The sequence below is a fragment of the Hydractinia symbiolongicarpus genome, chromosome 4 (assembly GCF_029227915.1).
Source record: "Hydractinia symbiolongicarpus strain clone_291-10 chromosome 4, HSymV2.1, whole genome shotgun sequence".
Lineage (NCBI taxonomy): Eukaryota > Metazoa > Cnidaria > Hydrozoa > Anthoathecata > Hydractiniidae > Hydractinia > Hydractinia symbiolongicarpus.
In genome coordinates, this window is record NC_079878.1 from 25,204,883 (window position 1) to 25,231,915 (window position 27,033).

The 27,033-nt window shown below is 33.2% G+C and overlaps 2 protein-coding genes across 3 annotated transcripts; both read right to left on the minus strand.

The window, feature by feature from the left end:
- Positions 1-19,366: 19,366 nt before the first annotated feature.
- On the minus strand, positions 19,367-25,288 carry LOC130642008 (transmembrane protein 41A-like). 2 transcript variants are annotated; one of them, XM_057449075.1, is made up of 5 exons: positions 24,990-25,288; positions 24,651-24,786; positions 21,288-21,449; positions 20,922-21,060; positions 19,367-19,900 (listed from the first exon to the last, which is right to left on the minus strand). In XM_057449075.1, exons 1-5 carry the CDS (start codon positions 25,088-25,090, stop codon positions 19,725-19,727), a joined length of 714 nt encoding a protein of 237 aa, XP_057305058.1. In that variant the 5' UTR covers positions 25,091-25,288; the 3' UTR covers positions 19,367-19,724. The 2 variants fall into 2 exon arrangements, with proteins under 2 accessions (XP_057305058.1, XP_057305057.1); XM_057449074.1 differs by having other exon boundaries at positions 24,651-24,807; positions 24,990-25,281.
- Positions 25,289-25,505: 217 nt separating this feature from the next.
- On the minus strand, positions 25,506-26,697 carry LOC130642009 (small integral membrane protein 12-like). Its single transcript, XM_057449076.1, has one exon. It carries the CDS (start codon positions 25,947-25,949, stop codon positions 25,692-25,694), a length of 258 nt encoding a protein of 85 aa, XP_057305059.1. The 5' UTR covers positions 25,950-26,697; the 3' UTR covers positions 25,506-25,691.
- Between the last annotated feature and the right edge of the window lie 336 nt (positions 26,698-27,033).

Below are 27,033 nucleotides of genomic sequence, written 5' to 3' on the forward strand. Positions count from 1 at the left end.
AACTTGAAGTGAAGTCCTTTCTTTACAGAGCGAGTTAAAGGCACAAATAGTGGAGGAAAATGCTAAAAGGAAATTAGGAGTTGGAAAAGCAGATTTCATGGAAATGGGAATTAACTAAAATGAGTTAATGCTACAATCACACCAATAAGCAGTGGAGTTGAAAAGTGTTTGCGGTACTTTTGCTATCTTGTGGTTGACGAAAAATATCGCATTTGTCGCTATATATGGTCGCTTCTTATATAATCCAAAGAAACGACCTGATGCTTAATCGTGGTGGTATAAAAAATTTTTGTGTTCGGGATCAATGATAAATATAAAGAACTGCAAAGTAACTTCGAAAATTGTAAAAAAGAATTCACAGTAATACAGTCCAAAGAGTGAAACATAAGGGCTAAATATTAAATGCGGTGAATTAATTTGAAAACAATGCCAAACCTAACAAAAGATTTTGAAAAGGGAGAAAAGGAGAAAAGATAGAGATTAAACGAGAGTCAGAGTGAAAAACAGCTGTGAAAAGAAAAGTGTAAAGAGGTAAGAATAAAACAAGAGGTAAAAAAGCGAGAAGTGCGTGTGAGGAAAAGTTCAAAAATTCGGAGAAAAAGTTGAACGATAGTAAAGACATGAAAATAAAATTGCATCAAGTTTCAACAACAGCTAAACATTGAGCTTAAGAGGAAGGATAGGTTAAAATCATTTTGAAACTTTAATGCTTTCTAAAAAGGAATAACTGTGTTGGAAAGTGACTTATAATTAAACTACAACGCAATGAATGAAGGAGATAAACCCTTTAATAAAGTAACATTAATATATGCAGCGCCTAAAGATGAATGATGAAACAGCTTTGTGACAAGCTAAAAGAGACAGAGGAGAAGTACAGTACAGTGACTTAGAGAATTATGGAGCTAAATTTCTCCAACTAATCATGCTGCACATTATCATGAACTACATGTTTATTTGCATATTTGTTAATTTTGAAGTATGACAATCTCATTCACTGATTTTTTTATAATTTTTTAATGAAGGTGTGAGAACATAAGTTTTAGATTGTAACTTGGAAAGTATTGGATGGGTCCTTGAATTTGAAAGAAGAATGCTGAGGGTGGGAAGATGAAGATCAATGCTATTATTTTGTTAGTACAAGATTTGGGTATCGCTGCAAATTCTTGCAAAGTGGTGAGCGATATTTTTTATTTATACAAAAATTTAATGAGCGCTCTTAGAATTCATCCATTTCTTAAGGTGCAATGTAATTTTAAGTCTTCCTATGAGAAAAATGTTTCCATATGCACGTGCTGACTAGTTTGGATGACAGCTATTTTACCCTGAGCGCGTCACTAGAGACTACCTGAACCCAAAATTTGTAAGTTTACAAAAGTTAGGTTTATTTATCCAATTCGGGATCGATGGGTTAATGACGTCATGAAAACTTATAAACCTCAATATCTCTCTAACAGCACGTCCAAGTAAATGATCCAGCCCATTTTCTTCATCAGTGTCGCAAGCTTTATGCAATGGATTTATATTTTGCATATGCTCGGGTTCGTGCTGATGTCATAAAAAATTATTTATATGTTTTCTTCTTATTGATTAACAAGCTATAATTCAAAGAGTTTTTCATTTATATATATAAAAAGAGGAAATCGATAGTACGGATGAAGAAAAAAATGAAAACGCTTATGATGTCAATATTTTTTATCTCTTAAAGTTAAGGATGTAATTTTAGTTCTAAAATAAATAGAACGATATACTTCTGACATTTTTTCAGTCACTTTCAGTGACGAAATACAAACGGAGTTTTCTGGTGTTAAGAGAAATAATTACCATCATAAATTACATTAGAAACATAAAGAAATTTTTCGAAAACCTATGACTCTATGAGTTTTAGCCATTCCCCGCCTGATATGGTTGGGGATAATTCTGCGGTATCGGTTATCCTTAGGTGCTATATTTTAAAACAATATGGGACATAAGAAATCGGCATGAAAACTAGGGAAAGTTGAATGGAAACGAGGGAAAACAGCATAAAAACGGGGGAAAATTGCATTGAAACGAGAGAAAAACGACATGGACACGAGGGAAAATTGCATTGAGACGAGAAAAAAACCTACCTACTAAAGCCTACCTACTAAAGCCTACTAAACTATCATGTTCAAGAAATGATAAACTTTCCACAGTAATATGAATACTCAACAGACAAACCGAAATAATATCTCCAATAACGTTTTCCATTGTTTCGTAATTCATATAAAGTCTCTCAGCATTATTTTAAACATGAATCGAAAGGATTAAAAAAAGGATCAAGCAGGATCAAACTCCATCCAATCTTTATGTTTTCTTCTGTTTATCGCAAAAAAAAAAATGCACAAAATCTTCTCATAAACGTCAGAAAAATGCGCATCTGTTTCAGCAGTGTCGAAATATAGAAAATTATACAAATCGATTTGCAAAGTTTTCTTGCTCTGAAATACCTGTAAAAGTTTTGCAGCATGTCTCGAAATAAATTTCAGAGCAATTCAAAACACTTTCGAAAGCTTTCGAAATGTTTCAAAATATTTCGAAGTATTTCTGAAATAAAATTTCAGACATTTTCGAAATAAAAATTTTAAATGTATCTCAGCCTTTAGGAATAAACTCTGACTAGAGTTTTTTTGTAAACAAGACGACCGAACAAAAATGGCGGATGATTTATTATAATGAATAGGCCAGCTAAAATCTTGCATCACGATTTTTCTTGAATTATCCATCATATTTAAGAAATATTTTGTTTTGTTTGTTGGCTAAAAACCATATATGTGTGCAAATATAATCTAATCATTTGATATGCTAAGCAGGCCCATAGATTGTACACTTGTAACACTAAAACGTAAACTTTACTGCACATTTTCTGGCATATCATTGATGATTGCCTTTTTAATGACAAAAGTTCCTTCAAATTTTACCCTATTTAAATCAGGCCTTGAAAAATATAGGTGATGAGTTGTAGCAATTATTTATGCCCTGGGTTATTACACATAAAGCATAATAAGCCATATTTAAAAAAAAATTTGGATCTGAAACTGTTATGCGGTGGTTTTACACTAAAATTGTTGGAATGAGCATATAATATATGTAAATTACCTATATACATTAAAAGTTTCAGAATTTAGGCCTTGAAAGACATACGGATAAACTTTCCTGTGCTCTATTGTGTGTCACTGTCTTTCCCACGAAATGTCTTAAATGTTATTTAGAAAAATGCTTATTCTCCGTATTACACACTTTAACATCCTGGCCTAAACCAGATTCTGGAAAAGATTGTGTAATAATAAGACCACTTAAAAAGTCGACAATAAATTATACCGACTTTATTGCAACAATATACAAACCTTTTAGTAAATATTTACGTATGGTTTGCTAATTTTTAATGGCTGACTCTCAAACGATTTTCCTGTTGTCGGAATTCTGATTGCGCTTTTTGATTGGTTATTTCTATTGTTCTTTGCTTACGTGGTCAATATCGGGAAATCTTTTGTTTGAAGCGAGAATGGCTTCACGCTCCTGAACCAATATAAATAATTCTTGTATTTAAGAGAGTAACATGTCACCCCGCCGGATTTGTGGTTGATTGTGATTCGGGGTTTGCTCCGACTTTTGTTTTCATCTAAGCGTTCGTTTAAGAGAAAATGAATTAAAATTGCTCAAGGAAGGCTTAGTTAACTAGGCTAGTGAAGATGGAGAGTAACTTCAATGACGAAGATCTAACTTGAGGTGTTTCGTAACCCTTAAAAGGAGATTTAAAACTTGATTATTTTTTCTTTTAAAATCAAAAACAATAGCAAATTCAATGAATTTAAGACATACTAGAAGAAGTTATTTTTATTCTGCGGTTTTTCCTTCTTTTAAATCAACCTGAGCTGAACGTCCTTTAAACAAAACCCTACACGGCACATTTACGCCCACACTTTCCGGGCTCTGGTAATTATCACCGACACGTCTGACCATAAAGGAAGTCTTTTCAACATCATAATAAATAGTTCAGTTTTATATTTAATATTGCTTGTGGCGCAAAGAAACGTTTCTTAAATAAAACTTGTACTATTTTAGATAAACAACCAGGTTATTTCCCTTTGGCAATCTCGTGAAAAAAAGCCGTAGAATGTTTTTTGCTAAGACGAGGCGGCAATCCGAGAACGGTATTGTTCAAAATTTCTGATTTAGAAGGTATGTAGAATTATATTTATTACTTTGATTAAAAGTTAAATCTGTCGGATGTTATGTTTTTGAGTGAATACTTTTTATGATTTCCCGTTATTCGTAAATAAAAATGCCGGATTATACACATAAACGTTCTTGTTGATTAGCTGAGGTGTGAACTTTATAACTAGATATTGTTTTTTTTTTTACTACAGGTTATAATATTTCTTGACACAAAATTTCAAGACATGGAATGGGCAAAGCCTGTTTAGTTACAGACATAAACAAATAATTTCGGCGCAATTTCCAGCTATCTCAGACCTCGGAGGAACAAGTTCAGACATTCATTCATTTAAAACTAGACATTCATTTTGCTGCATAATTTTCCTATAAAAAGACACAAAAACAAACTAAATTCTCAAAACAAAACTTGAAGTATGTTACATGGAAACGTGTTTAGTCAGAACTTTCACGAACTTATCAGTTAATTCGCTTTAACAGATGTCTACAAGCTGAACAACAACATATCGTTTGTAAGGTATATATAGGACATCTCTGTTTATGTCTGTTTATGTCTATCAGTTTTGTATAGATTTACTTTGGAGAATATAAAATGATTAAAGAAAAAATAGTTAAAAAAGTTGTCTTCAATGTGTGGCCATTCACTTGATTTGAATTTGTTTCTGAAATGATATTTATTATTGAATATATAATTTCTAGCTATATGTCGTGAGGTTTTTGTAAACTATTTTCCTTTTCTTTTTGTTTTGCGGCTTTAGTTAGCAGAACTTTAAAATGGGCTCATGTCACGGTTTGTTTTTTAGACTAGTGGGTATAGCCAGGAGACACAGCATAATTTTTCTTACCATCGGGAAATCGGAGTAGTTAAAAGTAGTGTCTGCTACAAAAAAAATTTAAGTATCAAACAACATAGTAGAGAAAGATGAAGCTGGGAAAGTTTGCCAGCTTTGTATTTTGTCAACATAAAGAAAGATATATTCTTGGCCATGTTGAAACACAGCGCTCAACTTTTCAAATGACTGGCGCACAAAAGAGACTGGATAAATAACTTAGTATGCGTAAGTTCAATTGTTTCTTGTATTTATGAAATTTGGTTTCGGTGACGTTTTTCATGACATTGATAATTCTTGCGAATTTTAATATTCTGCTATATGTTTATTTATTATGCAAATTGTAGGTTTGAACATGTTTGAAAAAACAGTTTGAAAATTCGTCTATATCATTAAACCCTTTGTTTCTGTTTTGTTTAAAAAATATTTTTATTCCCGAAATTTGTTAGAAAGTTGATCTCGCGATTTTTTTTTGCGTTTCTCAATTTGGGAAAGTTTATCTTAAAATGTCGTGATTTTTCACCTCGTGATTCTCCGATTAAAGTATTTTGTAAAACAAAAATACACTAAAAGGGAAGTAAAGACAGGGCTGTGGTGGGTTGTTGTTTTTCTTATTTAACCAGTCTACTTTGATGCTATCTTTTCATGTAGTGCACTAGAAAACATGTCGTACCATTTTTAACTGCGGAAATCCATAAGAACAATATGTCTTTTTTTCAGAGGAGAGTTCAAAGCGCGAAGTTGAGTGTATTTTTGTTAGTGAAGTTCTTTTTTTATAGTAAATGTAATATATCATTCCATAGATAAGTTATACATTTTCCAAAAAATTGATCTCCAAATATCAAAATATTTCAAATACACAAAGTGTTTCAAAGCGTATCACCATGTCCCTAAAGAATTAGCATAAGGTGGGCGCTGATCAGAACTTTTGTTCGGTACGTGATTGATGGTCGAAATTCAGTGACTTTTTCTACTGTATTGAACTTGTATTAAAAACATATTGTGAAAAATATTATGCTTTGCCGGGGGAAGTATAGTATTCTTCAGAAAAGGGTAATTTTTTGTGCTGACTTGCATGTATGAGTGTTACAGTTTTGCGAAAATTCAGTTTTATGATGACAAATTATTATTGGACAAGTGCTTTTACATTTCACTTTCAATCATTGCTACACTAACTCTGTCAAAGTCATAGAACTGACCACTGACTGTTCAAGTACACGGTCTATGACGCGCGAAAAAAAAGACAATTCTATCAACAATTTTAATTGCATGAACATTTTTAAAGTAGTAATTTACCGAATACATACAAATTTATGCAACTAAGCGTTAAAACGAAAACACGCGGCCGCGGTTTAGGATTAGAAATCAGCTACAGCATGTTGCTGACATGTAGTGAAATGACAACCAATATTTTGCTGCTAATTTGTTATTTTTACGTTTCCAAGATTATTATAGTTGGCTTTTACGTCATCAGCTACAAAAAGAAACCGACCAGCTAAAGAACTGTCCAGCAATTTATATTAAAAGTACATCTTTAAAAAAAAAGTTACAAATTTTTTAAACAGTGTGGGAAAAAAAACAGATTTGATAAAATATTGAATAAAAAATCTATATTATAATACCCGTATACGTTTGTCCGTCCGTCCGTCCGTCCGTCCGTCCGTCCGTCCGTCCGTCCGTCCGTCCGTCCGTCCGTCTGTCTGTCTGTCACGCAAAATGGTAGCTTAGCTACCATTGCGGTATAAATAGGACGGGCGAAGCCGTGGATTTTTCCACGGGCTAACGACTAGTATTACATAATATTGCATACACGTACAAAAAACAGTTAAAAAAATCGTAAAAATTTTTTAGTCTGTATGACATTAGTGACTTGCATATATATTTCCTACTGGTCAAATTTTACAAAAACTTCTTTTGTGGACAGTGCAGTGCAAGCGTAACATAACAAGCAAAACATAAAGGTTTCATCAGCTGATAGGTTTATAAACTCTGCAATAACCTTTCATCAAAACTATTGGTCCACTGCATCAAGCAGTTATGTTTTTCCAAAAATATTGTCCCACAAACTAAGGAAAACTCCGCATATGGTTTTATCCCAAAATCTCTCCATTCCGGCAATCCAGCGTTCTATAAATGACTTTGTCTGCTCTGCGCGCTTTAGTTTACACCTCTGTAGGATATCCTTATACTCGTCATCAAAATTGAATTCAGACAAGATCTCAGCCGTGATTTTTGTCTACTGGAAATCCATCTTTTTCTTTAAAACTCTCCAACTCTGTCACAACTCTCTCCATTGTGTGAAGGCAACGCAACTTTGTTCTTTTGTGGTCACTATCAACACTCTTTTTTTCCGACTCAATTAAGTTGTTGATATACTGCAATTTGCTTTTGTTTGAATTTCGAAGACTTATTGAATCAATTTGACGCGAACATTCCTCTGCAGTGAAAAGCAATTCTATTAATTAAGTTTGCTGCATTATAATTATTAATTAATCCTTCTAAAACTTTTTGTTTGGAATTCTTTTCTTCTAAGCGTGTTTTATATTGTTGATAGACCTCCTGTAGCGTAATCTCTTTCTTGTTTTTATGGATAGCATATTTGAAGTTACCGACTTCGTGTGGTGCCTTTTTGCAACTGTAGCAAACAGAACTACCGCCTTCATTTATCATAGAGCGGTGACCGGTGTCTGCTCTACAAACTTCGTCACATGGAAAGTCACAAGTCGCCCTGCATTTGGTGCAATTCGATGCTCTCGCTTGGGTTGTTTTTTTTCTTTCTGCGATGATATCACAGTGATAATGTCACTTTTAGTGTTTTGAATGTCAACATTTATGTCTTTAGTATACCTAATGATTTCACCAATTTATTATTTTCAAGGAAATCTGTTGCAACAAAGCGCCAAACTTCTCACGCATTGCTAGATTTTCAATTGTTGGTGCTAATTTCATTGGTGATATTACTTCCAACTGCTGCAGGTAGTCGTCCAAAGTTGTTTCATTTCTTTGATATGATATCTTGGTGGTTTTACTTTTTTCTGAAAATTCAGCAGCGTTGTTAACAAGAGAGCGTCACGATAAATTCCGTAAGACTTCATCTGTTTTAATTACATCAAGTGTCGGAGATGCTTGTACATCAGAAAATGTCAGAAACAAATTTAAATTGTTTTTTGCATTCTCACCGAAAAGCTGTAGTGTCATATCATTGCAATATCTGTTTTCTATAGTCGCTCTTGAATCGGACGATTTAATTGCATAGCATATACTAGCTAACTCCTCATTTGCAAAAACATCTTTGGATTTTAAAATACTGAGTATTTGTTCAGTAATTGCTTCATCTCTTTCAACACCGCGCGTATCTCCATAACCTGGTGTATCCACTACCGTCAACGTATATGGAGTACGAAAACCCTCTTGATGGTGGAGTGTGTAGGCAGTAGTGGTAGCCCTCATCATTTTCGTTAGCCAAAACAAATCTAAAGTCATGCGAGTAGCACACTCCAAACACGTGATTGGCTATTGTGTTAACCAAGGATGTCTTGCCAGAACCAGTCATACCTACTATTAGCACAATTAATATTTTAACGCTGTCATTTTTCTCACCGACTTCAAAATGTCTGAAATTTTGGTAAACTTTCTTCTTACAGTTTAATTTATAAAATTCCAGACCTGACTGGGTATTAACCTTCAGTGAACTTTTTTTTATTCTCTGCATCAATTTAGAAGTCGCGTCTACTTCTAAGATCTTTTTTACTTTATTCAACTGAACTGATTGGTATACTAGTATAGCCAACACAGCTATCAACAACGCATTAATTACAACGGGAAGAGATATATAAAACACTAGAAGAGCGGTAACCAAAAGCATACCGATTACCAGTGTTCCCCCGTCAAGATTGACATTAACCCCATCACGCTGAATCCCCACAATCCAAATGAAAAAGTTTTCTGAATTTAAAATGTTTCACTAAAATATTTTATTCGTTTATTGATTTCTCAAGACAGGATAATACAATTTTATTTTTAGAACTTTTAGTATGTGACTCGGTAAATGTAGTTCAAAAGAGATCATCAGTATATTTAGCACGATGTGAGCGAACCTAGGGGGGATTTTCACAAAGCGAATTGAACGGCGAATTCGACGGCGAATTGTATCTGAGCATGCGCAGTTTTGTTTGTTTTGATTTTGCATCGAAATATTCACTTCGCTGAAAAGTAGAAACATTCCTACTTTTTCGCGGCTAAAGGTTTCGCTGCTAGTTTTTGATCAATCAAAACGCGGTTAACTAATATAAACAAAAAAAGAAGAAAAAAAATTAGTTTTTTTTTTTGAACTAAACATTTCGGGTGTAAAATAAGATGGAAGGTAACAGCCAAATAAATTTTTCTTTGGAGTCGCTGGGCCAAAATGCTGAGGTGCTGTGTGCTCTATTTGCTTTACAACAGCAGCAAACAATAATTTATAATTTGTCAAAGCATGTATATTGTATGATTTTAGCTATTCAATTTGTATTTTAATTTGTATGTGAAACGTACATATATTTCCTAATTGCAGGAACATGATAGTCAATAATTTGAGAAGAATTCCTTTATAGAAGCTGTAAGAGAACTACTTTGTTTTTGGGACGTAAACTGTCCAGAATACAAAATGTTTTTACCAAATAAGTTAAGACGATGTCATTGATTTTCGAACTAATAATAACTCTTAATTTTGCCATAACTCTGAATTTTCCCTTACAAATCTCCCCAATGAAATTAAGTTGTATTTTTTTCTAGTTGGGTTTCTGCAAAAACAGTTGAAAAACTTGGATGCTTTGAAAAAATGTTTGGATAAACGCAAGCGTTTATCAAGATCTAGTGTAAAAGCCTCAAGTTTTCCGAAATGCCAATTTTTCGAGCAGTTGGCTTTCCTGCATGAAAAGAGTGCTAATAAGTCTCATAAAAGCAATATGATGTCGCCTTCTTCGGAGTCATCAGCTGCAGAAAACACAAGCCCTTGTAGCAGAGTAAATACATTCAGTGTACCCGTGAAGTCATGTAAGAAAAGAAGACAAGACATGACTAAACTGGCTTTATCACAATCTTTAGTTGAATGTGATGAATTAATCAAGAAAAATCTTAATGATGAGAATGATCAAGACTCGTTATATTGTCGCAGCCTCGTTTCAATCATGAAAAAACTTTCAAATAAAAAAAAAGATTGGCTAAAATTAAGATTAGTCAACTACTGTTTGATATTCGGTACAAAGATGATTAAAAACAGTTTTTCTAATTTTTTTAATCTGTTGTTAACAAGAAAAAAAAGGTTCATGAAGCTCTAGTAACTTTTTGCAGTTGCCATTTCACAGCCTCCTCAGGTGAACAAAAATATCTTTTAAAATCATCACGTACTTTACTTGCTTCACAAGAATAATTATTTTATCCTATTTGTAGTATCTGCGTAAGACCTGTATTGCCCGTGTTTTCTTTCCTCCAATCACCCTGTATTAAGCCAGAACTGGTTTCTTTGTAAGGATAAGATAGGGGACAGTAATTGAAATTATTTTGATCCGTGTTTGTACATACTTTTATCAGGTAATTATGCAATCCAACAACAGCCTTTGTTACTAGAATAACGTTTTCTTTTTTCGCAATTATGGGTCTCCGAAATACACGAAATCTTGTCGTAGCAATACTGAAAGTGTTTTCGATTACTCCCCTTGCTCTTAAAATCTATAGTTAAAAATCCTTTGATCTAAAAGAGACGTTTTGATTCGGATAAGGTTCCATCATGTGTTTTTTCAAACCAAACGCATCATCCGCAACAAATACATAAGGTAATACGTTATCAAGGTCTTTACCAACAGTTTCTGGTTTAGGAATGTTGACGGTGTTAGTTTTAATTGCATGACCAAGGTGACTGTTATTGTATACACTACAATCACTCTGTCGTCCAGAATCTCCAATCTCTACCATCACAAACTCGTATCTAGCGTTGCGAACTGCTAGAAGCACTATACTATGATTTTTTTTATAATTAAAATATTTCGATCCATTATTGTGTGGTGCTTGCATAACAACATGCTTGCCATCAAGCGCTCCTAGAGCATGAGGGAAATTCCACTTAAGCTCAAACTCCTTAGATATTGTTATCCATTCTTGCTCTGTTGACGGTGGTTCGATAAATTTTTTTCCATCAGCGAGTCCCTAGCTTTGCATGTTTCAGGAATAATTTTGTTAACTATGGTCGGACTGAGTCGAAAACTTGCTGAGATTGTGCACTGAGCATCGTCAGTTACTAGGTATCGTAATGTGACTGCTAATCTTTCGCTTGGTCCAACAGGGTCCTGCATCACAGTGTGTTGCTTAATGATAGCAGGAGAAACAAATAAAAAAGTTCTTCGAAAGTTGAAGGCAACATTCGGAAATACTTAAAAAAAAAAATTCATGATTGTGCAATTTTAAATCTCTCACCAATGTATGAAATTCTCCTTTTTGCAAACGTTCAGTATAAATTCTTCTCATCCAAAATCGCTTCTTTTGCAACTGCTTTTTACGTTTTAATTGTTTTAGTTTGAAAATTTTGAAAAAAAAAGTTTGTTTACATTCGCCATTTTGAATTTGGCGCCTAATTTATTTTGTCGTGAAAATTAAAAAGCGAATTCGCCGTCGAATTCGCCGTTCAATTCGCTTCGTGAAAATCCCCCTTTATAGGTAAACTGTAAATACTTTAATTGATGAAATTTCCCGCGCAGAACCGTTGGTTGCACAAAAATACTAATTTTTTGCGCTCCCTGCTACGCGAAAATTTGATGTGCGGAATATTTCTTTGTGTAGAAGCTGCGTGCATAACGGGAGTGACATAATACTTTATAGTCATAAAATTAATGGCCGTAAAATTAAGTGGCGCAAATGCGAGATTATTGAAGCTTTCGAGCGTCAAACAATCATATATACAAAACGATTACGCGAAAATTAAATGTACGAAATTAAAACTAGCGCGAAAAATTAAAGCGGTCTAATGAACCCAAAAAAAGTTGAATATGAACTCACCTCTCCTTGTTTCACACCGACGGCATTCATAATAGGCATATTAGCAAATATTTTTTGAACTACTTTTTATTAAGTGTAAATGAGAATAATTAAGGTTATTGCTGTAGTTAGAACAAATTTAAAACTTTACATAAATTAAAACAGTAACTGTAGTAGAACGGATGTGATTACTGACAAATCCGCTAATAACACGAAACTCATGGCTTTAAAATTTGAGCTAACAATATGCGTTAGCTGTTTAAAATCTTTTAAACGAACGAAACATGTATTGTCTCTTTGGCGTCTGTTTATTACTAACAAAAATATGCACACATGATAAAATATATAAAAGTGGTCCAAGAAAAAAAATAAAAAATAGAAGTCTGGGTACAACTTGTAAAAAACGTTTACAACATGCTATATTATTACATAACCGAAAGAATTTTAGACAAGACCTGGAAAACCAAGGAAAATTGGCGAAAAGCATTATCTTTAATTTTTACTATTGAAATATTAAAGGTTACCTCCTGCGAAAAATCAAGTTGAGAAAATATGAAAGATCTTTGAATGCTCTCTAGAAATCTTTTTATTTTTGAAAAATCTGTCTCCGTTCTCGAGATATTTATCTTAAAAATTGCGCTAATTATGCGAAATAATGACATGATGAGTTATAGCATTGAGCGCAATTATGGTAACTAAATATTGAAATTTATATAAAATGTTCAAAACGCGTCAAAGTGAACTGCCAGAAAACATTTTTAGCTGTATATGGCTTGTCAAAAATGTTAAATATAACACCCTCGCAGAGGATACTCATGACATAATGCAAAATTAGCGAATCTTCTTAGTCCAAATTCTAAAGAACCAATCAAGAATTTTTAAAAAAATATTCCAATTCCTAGATAACCTTCACGCTCTTTCATATGCAATTAACTTTACTTTTCCATGATGATTATTTTTCGCGGAAGATAGCCTTTAACTATAGCACCTGTATTTTTTAGTTAACCAATCAAATTGCATGAAAACTTGATAAAAAAGAAAATATTAAAGTACTCTCGGTAAACTAACTACAATAGAAGAAACACAAAAAAATTAGTCAAAAAAACTTTTTTAAAATTATTAACACCCCTATTTACCAAAACTCTAGAAAACCCCATATTTACTAAAACCAGTAACAGCCTAAACCACCTGAAAAAACCTGGAATTAGCTAAAATTAGGAGAAACCACCTTGTCCCATTCCCACAATCTCGACTTAACCGTCTGCGTAGGTATTGAACAATAAAAACACTCAATAATTGATGAGTAAAAAACGTTTTAGTAAAACCTACACATAAATTCCCGACTTTTTTTTACCGATAAGATATCCTAACATATTTTAGAAAAAAAAAATAATATTTCTTTTACAAATTTATAATTTGAAACAGACATTTTTTCACTCTTTATCTCCGTGCTTCTTCGCCTACTATAACCATGCTCTGTTTTGACGCGCAAAACTGGGCAATTTGCCAAAATTACGGAAAACGGTAATGTCGTCACAAATATACGGTACAGTTTAACTTTTCTTTAAGAAGTGAGCTTAGAATAATTTGACGCTTATATTTTCGAAATACTATAATAATTTAGTACAATAAACCATAACAAAACAGAAAGAGCCATCAAGCCACAGATGGGGTTGGTTTAACGAAAATGTGTTTAGAAAACACTACCGGTCTGTAGGAAGTATTTACCTGTGTGGAAGGGCAGTTAGCAATTTAAAAAGTGATATACGATTTCACATATACTCTACTGGGTTCCCTCATATCTTATTACCAGTTTTGTTACCTGATTGTTTTCGTTTTTTTACGATCCTATACATTTTCTTGATCAGCGTTCAAAGCTGTACACGATGGAAGGCAGCGGCTAGAGAAATTTAAAAAAAGGTTTTTGTACATCCACGAGATTTTGATGAGGTCATCGAAATTCAACTGCTCTCTTAACCATTGTTCTCCTGCCTAAGGAATTTTTCCACGGACGTTATTGACGATTCGCCAGTAATAAAATGAAAGTTGTGTCCGCCTGTGACAGCCAAAGTGGATATTTTCATATTTCGTTGATGCCGTCGCGGTTGAATTTCGAACTTTCAAGAAATGTAACGATCTCTTCGTCATGAAAAAAGTGCAGAAAGTAAAAGCAAGGAAATTCAGAGCGGAGAAGTAGAGTGGAGTTAAAAAGCGTATTAAAATGGTTAAAAGTAGAAAAGTTAAGAAAAAGGCAAGAATTTGAAGTCTCCTAAAATTCCTAAAGTTTTATATTTTTCCGCGTTTGTTTGTTTACATAAAAGAACTTTTACATAATTAATGTACCCTGCTACGTAACTAATATAAAATACTTCATAAAAAATGGTTTGAAGCGATCAGAAGAAAAGGGACCTTACCGAAAGATTCTGGGTTTTACATTTGTTTGTAACACTTTACTGACAATTGTTTCCAGGGGAGGGATACAATGGTAAGACAGGTGAACCGATGCCATCAACATTTTGAACATCAAACGAAAGCAAACAGCGTTTTTATACTCATGAGATCCAGTTTCGGTGATAAAATTGTTTTTTTTAATTTGTTCTCCTTCATTGATATGATTTCATTTTTTTTGTAAACATTTTTCAAAAAAAAATTATTCTTAACGGGGAAGTGACAATGCATTAAATATGTTTCAAAACGCCTACGTTTTTTTATACAGACTGCTTAGTCGTCTGAGAAAATGCACTTTAATTGTTATTAGTTGTCGTGGTTTTCTTGACGAATAAGAAAATTTATTTTTGGTAAAAAAAACGCTTACTTTTTGCATTTGTTTTTTTTAATGGTGTTTTAAATTTACCTTCGAAAAGTTTCTCTGGAATTTTTTTGGTATCGCAACAGCAGTAAGGAAAACTGTGGTAAATATTTGCTCGACGAAAAATTTGAATCGTAATTATTTTGGTTTGCGTTTAAAACGAATATATGACGAGTGTTGGGTAGGTTTCTTACCAAACTCGTTCAATGTCATCTCTAGGAGTCATATTTCTTCCTGCGGTTTGCCGAGTTTTGCACTTTGCAACTTCATTTTTGTTACTAGATCCAGTCTTCTTGTTTTTTTTTTTCGAAATAGCCACCCATTTTTGACAATATATCAAAATACAATTTATGTGTTCAGTTCCTCTTTAAATGGATAGTACAATGTTTTTTAAAAAATAAAAAACCATTCCGCAACCCATGTATTTTTGTCTCCTCTAATACAAACCTTAAAATACCCTAAACAAGATTAAAATCACTGACCAAAAAAATGCTGCAGATGCTTTGAAATTTTGTAAAATTGATGAAAATTGCCAGTGGGTTTTAGCTGAGAAAATATGAAAATTAGTACTTGACTAGTGACACTGATATACTACAATTTAAAAATATTTCTGTAGTGATAATACTCATGTTCTGTCTGTGAGCAAAGAACCAGCAGTTCGTTGTTAAACACGGGAAATAAGGCAGAATTTTTCACAGAATAAATTGTTGTGATTTTGTGAAACTTGTATGTGCACGATTTCAAGTAGCAAAAAATTGTGCTGTAAAATAAAAACTTCAACGTCATATCCCGTCTGAGTCTGAAGCCAAATTTCCAGGTTCTTCTAAAAATGTCTGCAAAGAAATAAACAGAGCCTTCTTTTTTTAGCCGAATCTCATAAATTAGGTCCTAAGGAAGAGAAAAAAATGTAGATGGCCGATTGATAACAAAGAAATATTTTATAGTTACATTTATATCACAGCATTACTTACTTACATTTTGAACAACATCTCAAAATGAAAGTAGGAAGCTTACATCTCCATAAATAATTCCTCTCCTCCTGCGTGTGTTTTTCATGAGTCGGGGGGAGAAAGGTGTATGTAAAATATAATTTCTAGAAAACCATGCTTGTGTCTTTAAAAAAATTAAAGAACGACGATATGATTTCATTACATGTAAAATAAACATAACAAGAATTCTTTTTGGTTTATTATCCCTCTACTTTTTTCTTTACTTGAAAATAATTGCGCAATTCCTCCTTGCAAGTACAATCATCTTCTTGTATTTGTTTTTTAACCAAAAGAAGATATTTATGACACGATGTAGGAGAAACTAAATGTTAATCAGGCGATAAACAGTCGCGCATGAGCCTCAGACTTGCTGTAGAATAAAAAAAATATAAGAGTCCCTATCAAAGAAAAACCTGAAATATTGTTGAAACAAAGAACAATCCTAAAAACTATTGCTTATAGCAACCGCGGATTCTCGAGGTAGCGAAATTTATCACCACTAAAAAGAGCATTGCAATCTCTTTTCCAGTCTCTTATTGTTCCTTTTTCTTAATAAGCATAACATATAACGCATATCCCAGCCCAGATAGTGGTTTTTTTAGGCGTAATGTCCAGTTGTGGTAAATCCTTCTTATGAGTATTTTAGTTCGAGAGACTTTTCAAAATGTTTATACGCAATAAGACTTATAACACCACCGTACTGTTTGGACTTGTCTTTGTACGTTTGGTTTTGTTTATGGGTTTTTTCTTAAATTAAGAACGTGATTATTTTATCTTGTCCAATAAGGTAACGCTTTACAAATCTCCAATAAGCATAACGTGGGCATACTCTGCTAAGTATGTCTGCCCGATTTTGAATTTTCACTGGCTTATAAAGAAACAAGAAGCCCTGCGGCTTAAAGATTTCCGTCATTAGCAATAATCTTGAACAAGTACTGAACTTTGAAGAGGACTGAGTAATATGGGGGAACTCAAAATCATTAAATATTCCAAAATTTTAAAATTTAATTTTTGATTATTATTGTAACTGTAAATCATAGCTAACTTAACTTACATAAACTTCCTTTCTCTATATAAGAACGATTTTAAAAGAACAATAACAAACCTGAAAATTGATGAACAATAAAAACAAAATAAGAACAACACCAAGGCTGGAAATTTATCTATTTTCTCTTTTTCTCTGAAAAATAACTTAGAAAATTTATTATAAGGTGGCAGCAAATTTTTTTTACATAATCAGTTACGAAAGGTTATTTTCAGACTACATATTCTTATTTTTTCTTTCAAAACACACTTGTCACGATTTTATAGCTATTACATTATCCTTCACCAAATATTAAGCCTCAACAATTCCTCTGTAAATTAAAATCATGAATAATTAATTAGTTTGCTGAATATAGCTTTAAGGGGGATTTTCACGAAGCGAATTGAACGGCGAATTCGACGGCGAATTGTATCTGAGCATGCGCAGTTTTGTTTGTTTTGATTTTGCATCGAACTGCACATGCTCAGATACAATTCGCCGTCGAATTCGCCGCTCAATTCGCTTCGTGAAAATCCCCTTTTAGTCTGCGTGCTTGCAAATTTGTACAGAAGGAAATGACGTAATTATTAAAGGAAAGCGTTAATAACATTGATAGCGCATTATAAGACGACCTTATTATGCTACACTGAACTTTGCTACGTGTAACGGACCCTTAACGGACCCTTATAGTGGGTTCCTTAAAGGGTTCGTTGCACGTATGCAAATAGTATACAAGTACTTCTCCAAGTACTTGTACAAGCAGTTGTCCAAGTTTTTATACTTGCACAAGTTTTGTCGATTTCAAAAAAATGTGAGTTTTTGTGCGCTCATTTTAAATATGGTTTGCGAACAAGAAGACGTTGTTTAAATTCTGGCGCTACTGCTGGCAGTAAAAGTGAATACGGGTCAGTGCAAGAAAGAAAGCAACGCGTGCGACTATGGTTATTAGAGAGACAAACGAAAGGGGCTTGCAATAGAATCCTTTAGTGAGTTAAGATTAAATGACGCTGAACATTTCCGTTATTATCACTTTTCTCGGGTGTATATATTTTCTATATCAAGCAAGTTTTTCAAAATCATTCTACCAAACAATTGTTCTTGGGTTTCGCTTTCATTAGAACTCAGTTTTAGGTTTGCAACTGCGGAAGGCGTCTGCCGAGCCTCATCCAATCGCTATAACGCTTTTAACATAACTTTGTCTGCAACAGATACATCTTGATTTTTTTGACACTAGATGACTTTTCTCGCTTTATGGTTGAGCGCCGGCGTAGGAGTTTCATCATCACCATATTCGGATCCACATTAATGTTGGATTCTGTGGCGCAAGGAGTAATCTAATCAAAAAAGAAGCTATCCATCTCCCAATAAAAATGCCATGGGGGGGGGGGGGGGTATGGAAACCTCATCCGAACCTACTCCACTTTTCTTTGAAACTCGGACTTTCTGTTTTAATTAACCGTAATACAATCCCAAACCGACCATTTTCTTTTGTATGTCTTTGACTGGCATTATAATGAAAAATTATAATGAAAACAACAATGAAAACGAAAGTCTAATATCATTGATCGATTAAAATTCCGAACTTAATGGCAACCTATTGTTCATTTGCTATAGCGAAGGTCGATTTTTTAAAATCATTTTTAAAAAAATCAGAACTTGCACAAGTTCTTGTACAAGCCCATGCGCAAAGCATAATATTAGCTGTTACACATAGTATTGCATTGTACAAGTACTTGCACAAGCACTTGTATGTTATTTGCTTTTGCTACGTGTAACGAACCCTTAACTTTCGATAGGATATAAACTTTAAAATAAAGTTTTGTTCATTGCATAATAAAACAATTTGTTGTACTGTTAGGATATTTGTTGGCTTAAAACTCATTTTGCCTCGTTCTCAGAAAAAATTTAGTCTGGATAAGTTTCGAGCCTCCAGCCTAGCTGCGCTGTCTCTATCTTTCTATCTTCTCAGGCTATTTTAAAGATTCCGCCTTCGCTGGCCGAAATCAAACACGTAATTAAGGCTTTGTTTTCATCAAAAACCGCAAACTTTTGTACTCCTGTTTCCACACGACGTAACATGTAATGAAGAACTTATTTCATATTTTTTGTCACATTCAACCGAATAGCAAAGCTTACCGGCCGATCACATGAAACCGGCCGTCCTGGCGGAACCGGATTAGGTTAGTTAGGCAGGCTGATGTATTTTTACGCCCGCAAAGCCTGGTTGGTATTTTATATTCTTTAAAAAAACATGATTTATGGCAAACTTTTCATAAATTTTCTAATAAAATGTATTTTACTTTTTATGAGAAATCTTTCGCCAGCGAGACCTCGGCAAATGTGATCAACCCAAGATATTCTAGGTTAGTCTCATGACGAAATTTTGAGAATTTTCCCGCATATTTGATTTTCATGCAGAGCCTCTCGCGCGTAAATACTACCTTTTTGCGCGTGTCGCAAATATTTTTATGCGCGGAATATCTCATTTTAAAAAATGGAAGTCAAGAAGACATTTACTTAGATGAAATTGCGAGGTATTTCTAAAAAAATATTGAATAATTTTTGGGATAAATGTCAAAAAGTTCAAAAGTCATTACAAATAACTTATTTTATCTAAGTGAACAATTTTATGAAATATAATATATATTATAAAAATATATTACATATTATAAAAAGTAAATAAACTAACAAAACGATAAAAAGTCAATATACTTACAGAACATTATGTGGATCGTAACTTTTCAAAAACATGAAGCGATCAAATCTAATTAATTTGACGTAGATATAACAAAAAATGTACGTTGATCTGCACATATTTTTTCAAAAAAATTTTCATTTCATAATAATATTTATTTCTAACATCATCTTGTCTATTGTCGCTTCGCTTTTACCTTGTACACTTTGGCAGCAACACCAGGTAATGCAGCGCAGACAGCAACAAGGCTCATTTTGAGCATGATATTTGGAGTTAGAATGTCATTTAGAGATGTTACTTCAGACAAAATGCAACCCGTTTGACAACAAATGAAATTGTATGGCATCAAACCTAAAAAAAAAAAAAAACCGATTAATGTAAGTTAGTGTGTTCCATCATCCAATTAGATTTTTCTTTCCCTATGAGTTTCGCGTAAAGCTTGGTTTCCAAATAACCCAAATTTTGTTGCACGAGTCAATGTTACAACTTTATTGCAAAAATATGTTGTATAACAAAATCGAAACAAGAAATTTTGCACTACAAAATGTTTTTATCACTGCAACAATTTCACAACAACAGATCACAACAATTATGGATTTTATTGCAAACCAAGCTTGAGATCAGTTTTCTATTTTGAAGTCAACAAAAATAAAACACTAGGCATTTAAAAAGTGAACACAAATTCACGGTTAAGATCTTTATACAGAGTTCACAGGAACTTTATTTCACGGTTTCCGGTAAAAGGTTATTACCATACAATTTTCTGACATTAAAGTCACATAAATCCAATTTATCTACATAAGCAATGAATAATTTTTACATCATTATTAAGAAATTGCGCCGTGAAAGACAAGATGTATATGACATGCTATAGTCCTTAACTTTAACTGGCGTTAAAAATACGTTATCATTTTCAGTGATCTTAAAAGGGTAAGAAAAGTAAAGTACATTTAACAACAAGTTTTTTTAGTAGCATATTCTACAGACTATGGAAATAAACGCGCGCTAATTTCTTCGCCAATAATTCACACACAAAACAATTCATAAAATTTAATACCTTCTTCGTAAAAATTTCAACCCGGAGAAAATTTGGCGACATTGACCATTTAGGTCTAAAATTGAGTTAAAGCCAATAATCTTATTTTATCACGAAATTAAATGCACCACAAATTTAATTTATTAACCTTAAATTAAATCCAGAACATTTATCATTATTATACTTGTGTTCCCAAACTTTAATACCGGTGAATACATATTAAAACTTTAGTTTGACTTTTGGTTTTTAAGTAAAAAATATATTTTTCTCTCTGCATCTTTAAAAGTAATCAAGTGGGTACAAATAAAATAATAATCAGAAACAAAACATATTCACCTATGCATACTGATGGGAAAAAATATGTCATCGGAATCCCCAAAATAGGTGAGGCCATGTTGAGAAACCAATTGGGAGACATTGGAAACAATCGCAAAGAAAGCAAGAAGAAGAATAAACCGTCTTCACTGGTATGAACCTAAAACAAAAAATCTTGAAATTTTATACAGGCATGAGATTTTAAAATTAAAAACAATATGGCAATTTCCATGTATTTATGAACATCGAATTTTACGTTCTTGGTTGGTTACCTTATAATGTTCTTTAAAATAATAACACGTGCGATGGAATGTTGTTTTATCAATGTTCTCCTACAGAACCATTTGAAGGGTACAACGTTTATGTTTATGTACAAATAAAACTTACCTTTTCCTCTAATGTTTTAATTCGGTCTGGAAAATAATATAGCAGTATACTTCTTCCAAAACATTTGGATAACATGAAACATAACGACGCACCACAGGCAGTAAGCAAACACGTGATTACAACTGATTTTTCAAGTCCAAACAATGCACCAGCTAACAGATTCTAAATTATAAAAAATTATGTTGTATATACAGTTGACTCTCTCTATCTCGACTACCTTCTATCTCGAACCAAAGTCTCGGTCCCTTGGACATTTGTGTAGGCTCTAAGCTATTTTCCTCTCTTTATCTCGAACCTCTCTATCTCGAATACCTCTCTATCTCGAACCAAAATCTCGGTCCCGTCTGACTGTTTCTCTCTCTATCTCGAACTTTTCCGGATTTAAGAACCTATTTACACTAAAAATCGAATTAAAATGTTCCATTTTCGAACGAAAATGTTTGACGTTCGAATTCTAAAGTAACTCACAAAACATTGTTTACAGTGTTTTGAACCAGAAACCTTCTTGAGGTGAAGATGTCGGCTTTAAAAAGAAAACTCAATAACGTTTCTTTAATTCAAAAATGTCAAATAATTCGGGAAATCGAGAAAGGAATGTCAAACAAGGAGGCAGCAGAAAAATACGGGATCCCCAAAAATACAATTTCAACTTGGATGAAAAAAAAACATAAGATCCTACAAAGCTTGGAAGAACAAAAAACCGCGTCTGGTTCGAAAAAGGTTCGAGGCTGTGATTATGAGCAGATAGACAAGGCTGTTTTCAAATGGTTTACTGTTCAAAGAAGCCAAAACATTCCGATCGATGGCAATTTGATAAAAGAAAAGGCACTCAGTTTTGCTAAAAACTTTGATTGTTCAAGTTTCAAGGCTTCCGATGGTTGGCTGGACAAATGGAAAAAAGGTAAATAACATAGTTATAATTTTCATTTCGTGTATAAAAACAACGTGATTACATATCAAACACTAAAATTACAGCTTCTGTTTTTTCAAAATCTCTACCATTGACTTTTGCCTGGATAAGCTTAGAACACAGGGGACCTGCATTCCATCACCATCTCCAAGATTAACTGCCTTTCCAGTAACAGTTATATCACATCTCCCAAATTGATCAGCACGGAGAAGATAAAATATGGTTTTAGCAAACTTTCCATTTTCTCCTAACGGCAAATGTCCGACTAGTTTCCCATCTTTTTTAACGGCTACAGCGTATTTGTCGACAGGGTTGTGAGGTTCCATTTCTCCTTGTAGTTTTTCTTGTTGGACTGGTGTCCATAAACTTTTGTAAACATGGTACCCTTTTATGTAAGATGTAATGTCAGTGGAAGACAAAACGACGAGTGGCATATTTTCAGTTAATTCAATTTCTCGTCCCAGTAAATTTATAGCCATATTGCTCATTACAGATTCTACTACACTCCACGTGTTCAACAATATAATTTGTAAACAGATAAGAATCGAATCGAACCAATCTTAAAATTTATGTTCGATTGTGTTATGTTCAATTAATATTAAGGGCTGCTTTACACGAAACATTTTTATTTATTTACTTTTTCAGGCACAGCATTTCCTTGAAAGTTATCGGTGGTGAATGTAAGTCAGTTACAAATCAAATGACAAGCTCCTGGAACGAAACCACGCTCCCAACCATTCTGTCGAATTACAAATTGGAGGACACTTTCAACGCAGACGAATTTGGTTTGTTTTACCAATGTCTTCCCGAGAAAACATACCACCTCAAAGGAGAAAAGTGTTCTGGGGGGAAGAAGAGCAAGTTGAGATTCACTGAAATGGCCGCAGCAAGTGCTACTGGAGAAAAGTTGCCAATGTTCGTCATTGGCAAATCAAAAAAACCTCGCTGCTTTAATAACATCAAACATCTCCCTTGCCAATACACATCACAAAAGAAAAGTTGGATGGATAGTGAAATATTTGAAAACTGGGTCCGGAAACTGGACCAAAAGTTTCGTGTAGACGGGAGAAAAATCGTTCTTATAATCGACAACTGTCCAGCACACCCATCGATCTCGAACTTAACAAACATTCATCTCGTTTTTTTGCCCCCTAACACAACGTCTGTGTTGCAACCGATGGACCAAGGTGTCATACGAAGTCTAAAAGCGCATTACCGAAGGAGAGTTGTACGTTTGCTGTGCAGTGCTTTGGAGAACAACAAACCTTTGCCAAAGATTTCAATTTTAAGCGGAATGAAGATACTGGCTGATTCTCGGGAGGCTGTAACTAAACAAACCATCATCAATTGTTTTAAGAAATCTGGAATCTCTTCTACTGGACAACAGGATGCTATTGCTGATTCGGATGACCCATTTAAAGATCTTCAAGAAAGTTTGGATGATTTAAGAGAGGCTAATCCATCATTGGTACCAAATGATCTCAGTGCTAATGATCTTGTGACCTTGGATGATGAGGTTATCGCAACCGCCCCTCAAATCTCTAATGAGGATATCATTGATGAATTTCGGAAATCTCAGGACGACGAAGCTGAAGACGATGGCAGTGACATGGAGGATGATTCATTTGATATAGTTGTCGAAAAACCATTAAGATCAAAAGTCGAGTGTAGTATTGATCTTTTGAAAGATCTAGCAATGTGTTGCGAAAAAGGCAATGAAATGCAAATGCTTATCTCCAAATTCGAAAAAATGTATAATGAAGACAGAGTGGCATCACTTAAACAAAAAGACATAACCGATTTCTTTAAATGAAGCTGTAAATTTATTTTATGTATTTATTTTAAAAGAAGTCTTGTGCATTGAATATTAACATTTTAACATCTCTCATTGACCTCTATCAACTCCCGATACACTGAAGGTTAAAAATACGTTTTTTACGAAAAAATCCAATTTTTGTCAATTTTTCTCTATCTCAAACTTTCTCTATCTCGAACAAATTTTCTGGTCCCTTGCGAGTTCGAGATAGAGAGAGTCAACTGTACATGCCTATTAATTCAGAGTAATGTTAGCACTATTGAAATCAGAAAACTTGTGAGCAGACAAATTTAAAAATATTTGGAAATTTCGTCAGTGAAATCTGTTTAATGGGACAGTTTACATATTACGTCATCAATTTCCTAAAATGTTTTGTTAAGTTTTACGTTTGTGAGCGTTTGATAGTCAGCAATAACTTTTGTGTGGGACTATGCGTCTAAATATAAATGTAGAAAAGATCTGAATAGAATTCCATGAAATAAAAACAAAATAATTAAAATAAAACTCTTAAAACCACAAACATCCATCATACTCAATAACTCCTCCCCCTTTATTTTCATAATCAAGCATATCATTTTCAACAACTTTCCCCCACTCTATATTACACGACATGTAAAATTGTTATGTGTTAGCTTACCATGAAAACAGAGCCAGGTATTGCAAACGTTTGTTTATAAAGATAAGCAGTACAAAACATCAGTACAACAGCTGACTGGTGTTCCTTCTTGTAATCTTTAAAAAACTCCACCAAACTTTTCACGTTCTCTAGATTGCTTGGAAACGACAACACATACCTAAGACGAGTAATTTTATGTTATAACTTTAATTTCAACATTATACGTGCAACATTACCATTTAGAGTTGAGTATGAGTTTTATTATACGCAAGACTTTACAGTGTTTTGTGGATTAATAAAAATGAATTTTAAAACTCTGCTACAAAATCAAACTGAATAAACTATTAACACTATACTTACTTCCCATTCGAACTTGGTAAAAATGTTGACACAAAATATAAAGTCAATGTTCCAAACAAAAATGACAAGATCAGTCCAACCAATGAAGCCAGAGGTTTCATATTTTTCAAAATTCTAAAAACATGTTGATGTCAATGTAAAAAAAATTGTCAAATTGGTATACAAATGAAATTGTTGAGAAGATAGTAAACTATACAATGCAGATTTGAAATTCCAAACAAAAGAAATATCTTCCAAAAACATAGATGTTCATAATTTTTTTATAAAAATTAAATTTGGTATTTAAAAATAGAACTTAGGACAATTTGCTTAATTTTCCTTGTTTGATAAAATTCATGATCACGATATTAAAAATACACCAAATATTGTTTATTTAATGTTTAAATAATGTTTGAAAATATTATATCCAAAGAGACTCTATCCAAACAAAGGTTAGGCGTGAAATATTTTAAACGTTTTTGTAGTAACATAAATTTATATATGAATACATTTGTCAAGACTCAGCATAATTAGATATACAAAGAATAAAATAATTTTCATATTCTAAAAACAGAGAATTATTAAATATACAAGTTTATAAAAACAATTTTGTAAAGCACAAAAAACTGACTGTGTTGCAAACAGACATGACATTAATCTGATATTAGATTTTCTGATCTTTTGCTAATTTTTACGGAGTTGCATTCAATGTTAAACACCAAATCAACTTTTATAAATATCTGGATTCTTCAAGTTGCGATCTAAAATTTGAACTTTCAGATCATCTACATCACTTGAAGATTTCTCCTTTAGTTTGCGCTCCTGTCTTGCATCTAGTGTACTAGGAGCTTGTATCTTTCCTCTTCTTCGATCAGAAAAGTGCCATTCAGTAAAACACCCAACAGTTCCAACAACAAGTGCAACTGGAAAGACAATGTATGGTGAATAAGTTCGAAGACCAGCTAAGATTAATGGCCACATATTTGTATTATTGATCTATAAAGAAATATGGTGCAATAGTGTATACCTGATATAAAAATTAGAATACATTCCATGGTAATGTGGGTCTTATTACAAGCTCATGAGCTTGTATTAAAACGCAAATGTGTCCTACAAGAATGGAAGTTTTTGCCTTTCTGAGCACCGACATGGGAGTAGTCGTGAGTTCGAATCTCATCTTGGTAACTATTATTTCTTTCTTTTCTTTTTTTTACTAACTCGTAACTAACTATGTCCGAAATAATCAATTGCAACAATAAACTTCATACCTAAACTCTCTAAGTACTTGGAAGTCATCTATATGACGTTTCAAGCCAAAATTGGTATTTGTTTTCGACAAAATTTGGCACAGTTAACAAAAACATATGCTGAACATAATAGTGACATCATAATTTTGATTTTTGTAACTTAAATGTCATTTTAGGGCAAAATTGGTCCAAAAATTAAAACTATTTTAGACAAAACTTGGCAAAGTTAACCAAAAAAGTATGCCGAACATGATGGTGACATTAAAATTTTACCTTAATGTCATTTTAGGCCAAAATTACTCCGAAAAATAAAACTACTTTATTTTCGACAAAATTTGGCACAGTTAACAAAAAAACTATGCTGAACATAAAGGTGACATCAAAATTTTGATTTGTTGTCACCTAAATGCTGTTTAAGCTCGTAAACGTTTCAACCGAGCGACTTTTAACTATGAATGATAGGCTGTATTTTTTGTTAGCAGAAATTGTAGAATTGTGGATGTTTTTTTAATAGCGAGATAGTTTATGCAGCACCTGCATATTGTTTATTTTTTAAAAAGATAAGATTAGTGTTCACAAGCCTTATTTAACTAACTGGTAAAGTAAAGGTGTTTCCACTAAAGTTTTCAAAAGTGAATATAGACAGAATGAAAGTCTTCCTAAATGCTTGAAAGTAGTCTGTGAAAAATAAAATTTCCACAACAATACGTAAGAGAAAAACAAAGACACTCCACTATATATAAATAATTTCGTTCTCGCTTTCTTCTTTCTGTCAGTCAGTTTACCCCAGACTGACCCAACAAAAATTTTGATAGACA